Below are 13,749 nucleotides of genomic sequence, written 5' to 3' on the forward strand. Positions count from 1 at the left end.
AGGTGCTTCACAGCAGCAGAAGCAACATGGAAGGAAAAAATGAACATTTAACTTTTTAGTAACAAAAATGATCTTTTAGCAACAATTTTTTTCCCAATGGTAAAAACAGAAACTGGACCCCAAAAGTTATTGTACAATTTGTCCTGAGTACGCCGATACCCCATATGTGGGGGGGGGGGGGAACCACTGTTTGGGCGCACGACAGGGCTCAGAAGGGAAGGAGCGCCATTTGACTTTTTCAATGAAAAATTGGCTCCAATCTTTAGCGGACACCATGTCGCATTTGGAGAGCCCCTGTGTGCCTAAACATTGGAGCTCCCCTACAAGTGACCCTATTTTGGAAACTAGACCCCCCAAGGAGCTTATCTAGATGCATATTGAGCACTTTGAAGCCCAGGTGCTTCACAAATTGATCCGTAAAATGAAAAAGTACTTTTTTTTCACAAAAAATTTCTTTTAGCCACAATTTGGTCATTTCCACATGGGCAGCAGGATAAAATGGTTCCAAATATTTATTGGGCAATTTCTCCTGAGTACACTGATACCTCACATGTGGGGGTAAACCACTGTTTGGGCACACGGCAGGGCTTGGAAGGGAAGGAGCGCCATTTGACTTTTTGAATGAAAAATTAGCTCCAATCGTTAGACACCATGTCACGTTTAGAGAGCCCCTGTGTGCCTAAACATTGGAGCTCCCCCACATGTGACCCCATTTTGGAAACTAGACCTCCCATGAAACTAATCTAGATGTGCGGTGACCACTTTAAACCCCCAAGTGCTTCACAGAAGTTTATAACGCAGAGTCGGGAAAATAAAAAATCATTTTTCTTTCCTCAAAAATTATTTTTTAATGGACCCCAATAGTTGCTGCACAATTTGTCCTGAGTATGCTGGTACCCCACATGTGCCCTGAAGAAGAGAGTAAGAAAGCTCTTGAAACGCGTAGGCTTCAATAAAAAACCTAAAATCTACCTCGTGAGCGCGGTCTTCAGTTCGCCCAAGACTGGTACCCCACATGTGGGAGTAAACCACTGTTTGGGCACACGTCGGGGCTCAGAAGGGAAGTAGTGACGTTTTGAAATGCAGACTTTGATGGAATGGTCTGCGGGTGTCTCGTTGCGTTTGCAGAGCCCTGATGTGCCTAAACAGTGGAAACCCCCCACAAGTGACGCCATTTTGGAAACTAGACCCCACAGGGAACTTATCTAGATATGTGGTGAGCACTTTGAAACCCCAAGTGCTTCACAGAAGTTTACAACGCAGAGCCATGAAAATAAAAAATCATTTTTCTTTCCTCAAAAATTATGTTTTAGTAAGCAATATTTTATTTAGTTGTTGTAATAGTTGTTGCGCAGTTTGTCCTGAGTACGCTGGTACCCCATATGTGGGGATAAACCACTGTTTGGGTGCACATCAGGGCTCGGAAGGGAGGGCGCACCATTTGACTTTTTGAATGGAAGATTGGCTGGAATCAATGGTGACGCCATGTTGTGTTTGGAGACCCCTGATGTACCTAAACAGTGGAAACCCTCAATTCTAACTTGAACATTAACCCCAACACACCCCTAACCCTAATCCCAACTGTAGCCATAACCCTAATCACAACCCTAACCCCAACACACCCCTAAATACACCCGTAACCCCAATCCTAACCCTACCCACAACTTTAACCCCAAGACACCCCTAGCCCTAACCATAACCACAAGCCTAATCTTAACCCTATTTCCAACCCTAGCCTTAATTCCAACCCTAACCCTAAGGCTAGGTGCCCACGTTGCCGATTCGTGTGAGATTTTTCCGCACGATTTTTTAAAAATCTGTAGGTAAAAGGCACTGCGTTTTACAGCGATTTTTTTTGTGCGGATTTCACCTGCAGATTCCTATTGAGGAACAGGTGTAAAACGCTGCGGAATCTGCACAAAGAATTGACATGCTGCGGAAAATACAACGCAGCGTTTCCACGAGGTATTTTCCGCACTATGGGCACAGCGGATTTGGTTTTCCATAGGTTTACATGGTACTGTAAACCTGATGGAAAACTGCTACAAATCCGCAGCGGCCAATCCGCTGCGGATCCGCAGCCAAATCCACACCGTGTGCACATAGCCTAATTCTAACCCTAACCCTAGTTCCAACCCTAGACCTAACCCTAGTTTTAACCCTAACCCTAGTGGAAAAAAATATATTTTCTTTACTTTATTATTGTCCCTACCTATGGGGGTGATAAAGGGGGGGGGGGTCATTTACTATTTTTTTTATTTTGATCACTGTGATAAAACCTATCACAGTGATCAAAATATGCCTGGAACCAATCTGCCGGCCGATTCGGCGGGCGCACTGCGCATGCGCCCGGCATTTTGGAAGATGGCGGCGCCTATGGAGAAGACGGACGGACACCAGGAGGCTCAGTAAGTATGAGGGGGGGAGAGATCGGAGCATGGGGGGTGGGATCGGAGCACAGGGGGAGCAGACAGGAGGACGGGGGAGCAGACAGGAGGACGGAGGGGAGCGGAGCACAGGACGGAGGACTGGGGAGGAGATCGGTGGCAGGGGGCAGATCAGGGTTTCCAGCCATGGCCGATGATATTGCAGCATAGGCCATGGCTGGATTGTAATATTTCACCAGTTTTCATAGGTGAAATATTACAAATCGCTCTGATTGGCAGTTTCAATTTCAACAGCCAATCAGAGCGATCGTAGCCACGGGGGGGTGAAGCCACCCCCCTGGGGTAAAGTACCACTCTCCCTGTCCCTGCTTATCGGGTGAAATTGGAGTTAACCCTTTCACCCGATCTGCAGGGATGCGATCCCTCCATGATGCCACATAGGCATCACAGGTCGGATTGGCACAGACGTTCATGACGCCTACGTGGCGTCACAGGTCGGGAAGGGGTTAAGGTCCGCCGTTCAGGATCCAAGCAGATAGTTGTAGTGAGTCTGGGTTGCTGTGAAACACCGTTCCTTGGAATAGAAGGTCCTGCCTTTTCGGTAGTAGAATCAGTCTCTGTTGACATTCTAGATAGTAGAGAGAACCAGCTCCTTTTCGGCCAAAAGGGGACCACCAGGATTACTGTTGCGCCTTCGTCTTGAATCTTCCTGAGTGTCCTCAGGATCAGTGGAAGATGCGGAAACACGTACAGGAGACCTTCTCCCCAATGCTGAGACAAAGCGTCGACTCCTATGGCTTCATCTAGGGGATTGAGAGAAAAAAATGCTCTGGTCGTTACATTTGACCTGGTGGCAAAAAGATCCACCTAAGGTGTTCCCCACTGCTGGCACAGACTGCTGAATATTTTTGGATTTACTTCCCATTTTCCGTGATCTACAGGCGTTCTTCTTAAAAAAAAATCTGCCACCTGATTCCTGGTACCTTCGAGATGAACTGCTGAGATGGACTTGACAGATTTCTCTGCCCATCTGAAAATCTGGTGTGCCAGGTGCTGCAGAGGTGGATGTCTTGGGCCCCTTTGGTGTCTTAGGAATGCTACTTCTGTCGTATTGTCGGACAGTATCCTTACGTGTCTGTCTCTGACTTGTGAATGGGCCTGGGATAGTACCTTCCAGATCGCATACAGGTCCCTGAAATTTGATGATTTTGTGGAAACATGTGGACTCCACTCCCCCTGGTAGTATGTCCTTCCGATATGCCCGCCCCATCCGAATAGACTGGCGTCTGTGGTGACTGTGACACAGGGGTAGAGGATCCATGGAACCCCCACCTTCAAGTTTTTCGGTGAGGTCCACCAGGCTAGGGATCTCTTCCCTGACGGAGACATAATTATCTTCTCCAGAGAATCGTGCCTTCTGTTCCAAGATCTCAAGATCTCTTTCTGTAATCCCCGTGAGTGGAACTGGCTCCATTTCACACAGGGTATACATGCTGTCATTAAGCCTAGAACCCTCATTGCTTTTCTTATGGAGGGAGTATTTTTCCTGAACTGGTGTATGCCCTTGATCAATGCCTTTTGTTTGTCTTCCGGTAGGAAAGATGTTCTGGCGTTGGAATCTAGTATGACCCCCAAAAAGTTAATTCTGGAATTTGGGACTAGGCATGATTTTTCCCAATTCACAATCCACCACAGATCTTGTAGAATGGAAAGTGTGAAGCTGCAGTCTATTTTGAGAAGTTTTTCTGATTTCGCCATTATCAGAAAATCGTCAAGATATGGCACTATGGCAATATTCTGGTTCCTTAGGTAGGCTACTACTTCTGACATTATTTGGGTAAATATTCTGGGTGCCGAGGCAAGGCTGAAGGGGAGACACGTGAATTGGAAGTGTTACATTACCCCGTCGTTCATCAGGGCGAATCTCAGAAATTTTTGGTAAGCAGCGTGTATTGGGACATGGTAGTATGCATTCCTTAAATCCAAGGTGCACATCACGATGTCCTTGTCTATGAGAGGTGTCGTGGACCTTAGAGATTCCATCCTGAATCTGATCCACCTGTTTAGAGGTTTTAAATTTATAATCGTTCGGGAGTCTCCGATGGTTTCTTTATTGAAAACAGGTGTGAGTAGTGGCCCTTGCCTTTCTCTGAGGCAGGTACCGGGATGATTGCCTCTAACTTTAACAACTCTTGAATGTTTGTCCACATAGAGGAGTTTAAGAGAGGACAGGGTCTGGTTACTATGAATCTTTCTGGGGAAAGGCTGGAGAAACTCTAGTTTGTACCTTTGAGCAATCACCTGCAGAATCCATGGATTTTTGGATATCTTCTGCCAACTCCCTAGAAATTTCTGTAACCGACCTCCCACCTTGATGTCATTTATTTAGCTTTCCTGAACCTGTACCCGGGAAGATGCGTTGGGATAAGACCACCTCCCAGTCTTCCCTTTCCCCCTGTAGTCTGTTTTCTGACTAGGTCGGGGTCTACGAAAGGGCTGGTACTTTTTTGTATTTTCCTCAGGGAACCCTTTCTTTTTGTCTGAGGCTTTTTCTAAAATGTCATGTGGTCGCTGCCGCAGATTGAAGCGGTCTCCGGAGAAGAAAGTGGCTGCATGCTGGGAATCGGTCGCTGAGCTGGAAGCGACCGCCGCACTCACCCCCCCAGCAGTCAGACCGAGAGCCCCCTGTATGGAGGAAATGGACCCGACCCCAGGAACAGCGCTACACTAGGGAGGCTGAGGGACCCCCCCATGGCAGGTATCAGCAGCAGATAACTTGCGGTGGGGAAGGGAAAGGCTGGGCCCCCCGATCCCCACCATCTGCGTAGCACCGTCTGAGGAAAAGCTTGCCATTCCTATCCACTCTGGGACAGGAAAAACACTGGTGGGTGGAGTGGGGAGGATGTCCTCCAATGGTGCGGTCAGGTGGTGAACTGGAAAACAATGTTCATAACAGGACACTTGTGCCAGAACGTCTGACATTCTTGGCCAAATGAGGCTTTGAAGAGAGGAAACTGATTTGCCCAGGCAATGGATGAGTCAGCTCCCAGTTTCTGTGTCCGGCCTTCATGTCCACTCTCCATCGGATAACCTACTTCAATTATTTGTTCACAGCAGGGGTCATAGCTAAACAGGGTCACGTGGAGTATTTAGAGTGGTAGCTTTTGTTCCCTTTACAAGTTATGATGAAGCCATGTTTTAATCCTCAGTATGAGGGTGACATGTCCCCTCAAGAGATGGCTTTATAGATTGGTGTCATAATGTAATTGTAAAATGAGACCAGAGAAATGAGCTGTTAAAGACTATTGGCCAGACATAAGAATCTGCCTCCATAAATGATTTCAAATGAGAGGGGGTGCTCGTGAAAGGTCCATTTAATTTTTATAAATTTTTTTTATTTTCTACTGTTTATTGATGATTATGGTTTAGTATTTATGTGTTTCACTGCTCTCCGCTTCAATAAGCGTTCCGAGTCATGTTCTGTACAATGACATTGAGTTACCCGGTAACGTCTTCTGACCTTTAATTTGAACAGAAGCAGGTTCTCTATTAGTTTGCATATATACTTGACATTGTTCTTTGTTTCATACTATTGATGTTCTGTTACCTGATGAAGAGAGCAGTAAATTCTTGAAATGCATGGTTTGCCCCAAAACCATAATAAAGAAAAACAACCATACATGTAGACAAAGATGAACTCATATTTATATTCCCCAACTACTAGTCCAAACAGTTACACTCCTCCCCCTCAACAAACAGAAATCCAGGAGCCTGGGTGCTTTTATTTCAGGACACGAGACAACCCCCTTTCATTTTAAGCATACTTCATGTGCTATGGGCACAGGCTGTAGTATGAGAAGAGTTTAGCAGGGCACATGTCCTTGAAATTCCTTGCAGAAATGGGAGTGGTGGAACCAGTGTGACATGGACCAAGGAGAGTATGGAGAGGTGTAACTAGGTGAACACCTGACTTCACTAGAGCATATGATGGTGGGGTTAGACTTGGCTCCAGATGGACACCAGAAGATGCTACATGAGGATGGACCTCAGACACACAGTGAATGACCCACCAAGGGGCAGGAAGCTGGAATGGCACAGAAGGAAAGTTCAGCTGGTACCCGCAGGCACGGCAGGAACATAGGAACGTCAGGTGCTGTCAGGGACGGCTGGTAAACAGAGAGGCACTGGCAGGTGCAGAATGGTATTGCTGGTATACAGGCAGGCACTGGCCGGTGCAGGCTGGTACGGCTTGTATACAGGTGTGTACTGACAGGTGCAGGCAGTTACGGCTGGTATACAGGCAGGCACTGGCAAATGCAGGCAGGAACTGGCAAGCACGGCTGGAATATAGGCAGAAAAGTGTTGGCAAGGCAAGTTAGAAAACAGGAATACAGAAGGTACAGGAAAGACATGTACAGGCAGGGACATGCAGATAAAAGGCGCTGTCCCTTTAAGGAGCACGTGCATGACCTAAATACAGTCCCCAGGGATCTGCGAGCCATGCGCAAACACTGGTCAGCACCAAGAGGAGGAAATGCGGGATGGCGCCCATGGCAGTGAGCGAGTTGGCATCCCTGCTGGGGGAGGAGGGAGGTGTGCAGTGACGCCGGTGTTATAGTACCTCCCCTTTTACGTCCCCTCTTCTACAAACCTGCAAGAAAATTATCCAGGAGGAGACAGGTATGGATGTTCTCCCATGACCTCTCCTCACGGCCGAATCCCTTCCAATCCACAAGAAAAAGGTTTTTCCTCTTACCCTTTTTGTGGCCAGAATAATCTCTAACTCAAAAAGATCTGACTTGCGAAGGAGTGATTCCTGGGTCCTTGAAGAAGGGGCTGAAGACGACAGGCTTGAGTAGAGACACATGAAATGAGTTGGGGATCCGTAAAGAGGCCGGTAGTTTAGGTTACGGCATTAATCTGTTTGAGAATCTCAAACAAACCGATGAAGAGAGGATCCAATTTATACGAGGGTAGCTTGAGACAAACATACTTCAAAGAAAGCCAAACCTTATCCCAAAGACAAAATTGAGGAGGGTCTAAACTTCTCTTGTCCCCGTGTTCAGAAGATTTCATTAAGATGGTCTTGGTGTCCTCCAAGATTCTAATGAAGCCCTTAATGAGAGCTTCAGCCACAGAGGAATGTCGGTGGTAGTAGACACAGGGAACGGAATATTGGGGTGTTGACCATACACCCCAAAAAAAAGGAGATTTAGCTGAAGACACTCACAATGCTATTACATGAGAATTCGGCCCAAGGAATGAGTTCGACCCAAACACTGTGATGAGCATTAATGAAGTTCCGCAGGAAGTTGGTTAGGATCTGATTGACCTGACATTGGATTGTGGATGGCAGGCTGAAGAGATCCCCAAGGTAACATTTAGTAGCTTGCAGGTTGCCCTAAAGATGCAAGAAGTAAACGGAACGCCTCTGAGTCTTTATGAAAAGGTAATCCATGGAGGTGGAAAATAAGTTGGATTAACTTCTTGGCAAGCTCAAATGCAGACGGGAGACTGGACAGTGGAGTAAAATGGGCCATCTCAGAGAAGCGATCCACAACTACCTAGATGACGGTACATCCAGCAGATACTGGAAGATCAGTAATAAAGTCCATTGTGATTTGCTGCTAAGGAGCAAATGGTTCGGACAAGGGAAGTAACTGGCCAATCGGAAGCGGTTTCAGAGTCTTAGTCTAGGCACAGGAGGGGCATGCTGACACGAAATCCACAATATTGGAGGGCCATCAATAATGCTATGAAATGACGAAATCCACAATATTGGAGGGCCATCAATAATGCTATAAAATGACAAGAGCGGTTATCTTCTGTCTGGCATGACCAGCCAATTTAGACAACACCAGTGGCGAACTAGTTTCCTGTCCGGTTCAAAAACTAAGGACTTTCTAGATGGAACCTGAGACAAGTCCAGTGGAGTGCTGCTCCTACCTGCCCTGGAAAGCATATCCACTTTGATGTTCTTAAGAGTCTGCTGGCCAGAAATGGAGAACAAAATTCAAGCGAGCGAAGAACAAAGACCACCTGGCTTGACATGGACTTAGCGCTGTATGGACTGCAGATAGGCTAAGTTCTTGTGGTCCATATTGATAATTACAGGATGAACCGCTCCTTCGAGCAGAAAGTGCCACTCCTCTAAAACCAATTTAATTGGCAACAGTTCTCATTCGCCTATCGAGTAGTTGCATTCAGGAGCTGAGAAAAATCCGGAAAAGAAATCGCAGATCACCATGAGGCTCGTAGGTGATTTCTGAGTAAGGAAGGCACTGGCCCCAGAGGAGGCAGCATCCACTTCCAACTGTTTATTACTGTCAGGTTGATGCAGCACTGGAGAGGAGGATAAGGCCTGTTTTAAGGAAGAAAAGGCGCTGTCAACCTCTGGAGTCCATGCGTTAGGGTTAGCATTAGGGATGAGCGAATATACTCGTTACTCAAGATTTTTATCCTTTTTATCAAAGACGTCCACGATGGCCCAATAAACTGGAGGCAAGCCAGATTAATTTGATGGAGTAGCCGGAAGTCGAGCAGAATGAATGGGGAGCAAGCATTTCTCACGACCGTACTGACCCCAATGCAGTATTTCTCAGAATCTCCCATCTAGGACAGGCTCGTTTGCACATAGCCAAGACAGGCCTAGGAGCAGAGGATGGGACAGTCTTGGTAGCACATAAAAGGAGATTTTCTCAGAGTGCAACATACCTACTGAAATTCCAGTGGCTCAGAGATGAAGAGAACCGCTTTGGATAGAGGTCTCCAATCCACGGAGGATACCACCAATGGAGTCTGGAGGTGCTAAATGGGGATCTGATACCAATCTACCATAGCCTGTTGTATGAAATTTGCTGCAGAATCATAGTCCAGATAGGCAGATTTAATGATATAGTGTTGCTCCAGGAAATGGACACTGACAGAGACAGCGGTTGAGAGGAGTAATTCTCACCCAGGGTAGTCTCTCCTGCTGACTCTAAGCTTTGGAGTTTACAGGATTCTATGGAGAAGAGTGAATCTGATGTTCGAGACTACTGCAGTAGAAACACCTCCTGACAATGCTTTGCCAGTTTCACTTGGTCAACTTGCATATGTTCAGGAGGGTGTCAAAGCTGAGATCCACGGCACGATTGGCCTTTGAAAGGCAAGAGTCTTCTCTCATGGGTATCCTCCTTGGAGCGCTCCTGAAATCTGATGTTCATTTAGGTGGACAGGGACATCAGGTCATCCAATGAGGTAAGACTATCTTGACCAGCTAGCTCGTCCTTTATTCTCCCTGCAAGACCCTCCCAGAAGGTGGCCATCAGCGTCTCGTTGTTCCAGATGAGTTCGGCGGACAGGGTACGGAAACAGACAGCGTACTGGCCCACTGTGCGGTTTCCCTGGCGAAATCTGAGGAGGATGCTGTGAAGGAAATGTGGCCAGGCTCATCAAAGACCTTGCAGAAAGGCTCCCAAGAAGTTCTGGAGGTTGGAGACAAGAGGATCCCCTCTTTCCCATAAGGAATTAAGCCATGCCAGAGCTTTGCCATTAAGAGGAGACATCATAAATGTCACTTTGGCTCGATCTGAAGAGAACTGGTGTGCCAAGACTTTAGAGTGCAGTGTGCATTGATTCATTATTCCTCGGCACATCACCGTCATCACATGGTGGAGCAGGCAGATGGGGTCTGGAACAAGGAATAAAGCTGGTAGTCTGGAAATTCATGGCTGAGGTCATTGCAGCTTGAGCAGGAATGGAAGCATCCGCAAATGTCTAGGTATCCATGGGAATGGTTACAGTCCGTAGATAGGACATCATTTTGTCCTGCTGGTTCCGCTAGTGGGAGACCTCCTGATAATGATCACAGACTGGCAAGGATAGAGAGCCAGTGGGTTCCATGGCCCGAATAAACTGTAACTGGAGTGGTGGAACCAGTGTGCAGTGATCCGAGGAGAGCCTGGAGTGGCGTAACTAGGTGAACACCTAACTTTACCAGAGCCCCTGATGGTGGGGTTAGACTTTGCTCCAGATGGACAAATGGTGCTACAGCTCATCCCCCAAGGGACAGAAAGCTGGAATGGCCCGGAAGGAAAGTTCAACTGTTACAAGCAGGAATGTCTGGAATACAGACAAGCACTGGCAGGTGCAGAACGGGACTGCTGGTATACAGGCATACACTGGCAGGTGCAGACTGGTGTGGCTAGAACACGAACGGGCACTGGCAGGTACAGGCAGGTATGGCTGGTATACAGGCAGGCACTGGCAAGTGCAGGCTGGTGCTGGTGGGAAAGGCTGGAATACAGGCAGGGAGGTGCTGGCAGGCATGGCTGGAATACAGGCAGGTGCTGGCAGGCAAGGTCAGAATATAGGAATACAGCAGGTACGGGAAGAGAGGTACAGGCACAGACATGCAGGTACTAGAAGATACAGGGGACCGGAGAACTATCAAGTGTGCAACAAGGGAGAGTGAATATGATGCTCAGGCACCTTCCATCAGGTGGAGATGCCTTAAATAATAAGTACACTTTACGATGGTGCGTGCTGTCCTTTTAAGAAGGGAGCATGCACACCCTAAACACAGTGCCCAGGGATCTGTGCGCCATGCGAAGACCATGGTCTGCATCAGGAGGAGGAAGTGCGGTGAGTGAGCCAGCATCCCTGCTGGAGGAGGAGGGAAGAGTGGAGGGATGCCAGAGCTACACAGAGGCAATGTTCTTTGAGACAGACTGTAAACCTTGAGAAAACCCAAACTCAAGGGAACATTGGCAGCTGGAAAATGAAAAAAACTTGCTAAAAATTACAATAGAACAGAAAAAAAAATCTGCAGAAAATTATTTTTTTTTCTTTTCCAAATTTGAACATTCATACATAAAAGATCAAAGAAATCCAATCCAAACTTGGAAGATTATAGCTGCACTTGATGGGTGTAAACAGAAGCCTAAATAACAGAATGATGATTGTAGTTGGCGATAGCTTCATGTAAGCATGTTAACACAAAAAGCATTCATTTTATATGTCCTGCAAAAACGCTAGTTTCCAATTGTTTATAGGAAAACACACTTGTAACATTTTCATTGTAACGCCAAGAAGGAAAAACTGTGGAATTATGGAAACCACAAAATCAATAGACGTGTTAATGATAGGTAAACGTTAAAAAAAAAAAAAATCATGACAAAATGTTTAAATAACAAGTTATGCCCACAATATGGCACTAAGAATCCTATATGTCGCTCAGGTAAAGTACAAATGAAAGCATGACCAGCTAGAGATAAAGCAGACTTAACTATTTAGGCAACCTGTCCCACTGTTGGTCAATGTTCACAGCACCATGCTTGCAGTTTAGTACAGTGTAGTGGAACACATGTCAAACATGAAACACATAATAATGCAAACAGAAAATGTGTTTTTAAGGTACCGTCACACTCAGCGACGCTGCAGCGATATAGACAACGAGCCGATCACTGCAGCGTCGCTGTTTAGGTCGCTGTAGAGACGTCAAACACAGTAACTCCAGAACGATGCAGGAGCGATCCAGTGATGTAACGGCGACTCACTTATCGTTCTCGCTGGTTGTTAGCTCCATGTAAAAACATTGCTGGCATCGTTGCTTTTGCTGTCAAACATGACGATACACGCCGACCTGACGACCAAATAAAGTTCTGGACTTCTAGCTCCGACCAGCGATGGCACAGCGGGATCCTGATCGCTGCTGCATGTCAAACACAACGAGATCGCTATCCAGGACGCTGCAACGTCACGGATCGTTGTCGTTCTCGTTGTAAAGTTGCTGAGTGTGAAGGTAACTTTAAGCATGCTAGTGAAATAAATATGAAGTGCCTAAGTGCCTGCAGCATGGAAAGATGGAAATGCTGAATCAGATCACAGAAAAGACACTAAAGGATGCATGGCAAAACATGCAGAAACTGTTTTGCATCCAAATGAAAGGATCGGAAATCAAACTTGCTGATAATAAATTGAAAATAAAAGGAAGGTAGGGCCATGTGAGCGAGTAGAAGTTAAGGAGGAGAAGCAGACCCTTGTCTTGGATGCAACGATAGCCAGAGATTTATCTGGAGATCACGTGGGCACATGAACACGCTTTCCATGAATGAACGTCAGTGTTCCTACTCTCAGGATTATTGTGTGGTGGGACATAATGTATTGAAGCTAAACCACTAGCTTTCTTGATGATTTGAGTGCCCGAATGCATTCATTGTGGCAGTACATTACTCAAACAAGTAATACCCTCACTGATACAATGCATATAATACCGTGTATAATTTGCATACTAGAAACTGCATAAATAGAAAGGTCTGGGATTTTTTTTTTTTTTTTTATCATTAGCATGTCTATCGATCCTTTTTTCAGGAATCTCCAACTTTTGGTCGTTAGGTTACAATGTTAAATATACTGTATTTTTAGCTGGATCTTTATTCTTAGGAATAAAAAAAGTCAGAATTTCAAGTTCTAATCAACCCATACCTAAGTAACCATGACTTTTTGCATGGAGGTAAGATTTCAGCTGGAAAACATTGGTTTCATTACATTAACTTTGTTCTGGTAACAGGTTTCTTTGAATTTAGAAATGTCAAAGAGAAAGTACTAACGTCTCAACAAATGGAACCCACCAAACAAGCGGACATCCTGGCATTTCGTCCAATGTGCCAGCACCTTTCTTTCAAATACTGACTCATTGGAAACCCCCACAATCCTTCTGTCGTATCTGTAGAAAGAAAAAGAATAAAAAAAGGACAAAAAAGCATTAAGAGTGTGGGCACACAGAATGACAAACAGAAGTCATCCGAGTTTGTTGGCTCTATGAAAGATTTCACGAGAAAGTCATAGAAAGGTCTTTTCAGGATTAAGTGCTGAAGACTTTCCAAGTCTATGTCGCATACACTTTACATTTTCTGTATTTCAATCCTTTGCTAACAATCTATCTAGGGTAAGCAATGTAATGAGATATATGGAATAACAGCGATTTAATCTCTTTGGCAGCCTTCTTTCTGTCCACATTGCAGAAAGTGAAAAGACGACATGAAATCATTCATACTGCAATTTGCACTGCTTTCTCCAGGATAACTTTGGCACATACTTATTAAGTGATTTGTGCTTTTAATGTTTACTTATACGTCATATTCAAGTTCAATGTTTTGTTCTATTTCAGCCTGAAACAGCTGCAAGGCTCTCGGTTGTTTCTTTTAAATGTTTAGCCGTGTTTTACATCCAAAAGCATAATTTGATTTGGCTTTGCATCCATTAGTTGCCTTAGCAGACAACAAAGCTTAATGTGACCATAGGGTTTAATAAGAGATCTGATACTAAGGAGTCACTCAAGCAGAACAAAGTACATTAAAAGGTTCCTTAAAATCTGTTC

The 13,749-nt window shown here is 45.6% G+C and overlaps 1 protein-coding gene across 4 annotated transcripts in view; it reads right to left on the reverse strand.

Annotated features, from left to right (window-relative positions):
• Positions 1-13,749, reverse strand: part of METTL25 (methyltransferase like 25) — a 354,554-nt gene that overhangs the window by 157,590 nt on the left and 183,215 nt on the right. For all 4 annotated transcript variants that reach the window (XR_011320723.1, XR_011320722.1, XM_069764405.1 and 1 more), the window contains exon 7: positions 13,001-13,095. Coding sequence is in view for 2 of the 4 variants with exons in the window: in XM_069764405.1 (XP_069620506.1) it covers positions 13,001-13,095 (95 nt within the window). In the remaining 2 variants the exon portion in view is untranslated. The remainder of the gene's footprint in view (positions 1-13,000; positions 13,096-13,749) is intronic.

Source organism: Ranitomeya imitator, chromosome 4, assembly GCF_032444005.1.
Source record: "Ranitomeya imitator isolate aRanImi1 chromosome 4, aRanImi1.pri, whole genome shotgun sequence".
Classification (NCBI taxonomy): domain Eukaryota; kingdom Metazoa; phylum Chordata; class Amphibia; order Anura; family Dendrobatidae; genus Ranitomeya; species Ranitomeya imitator.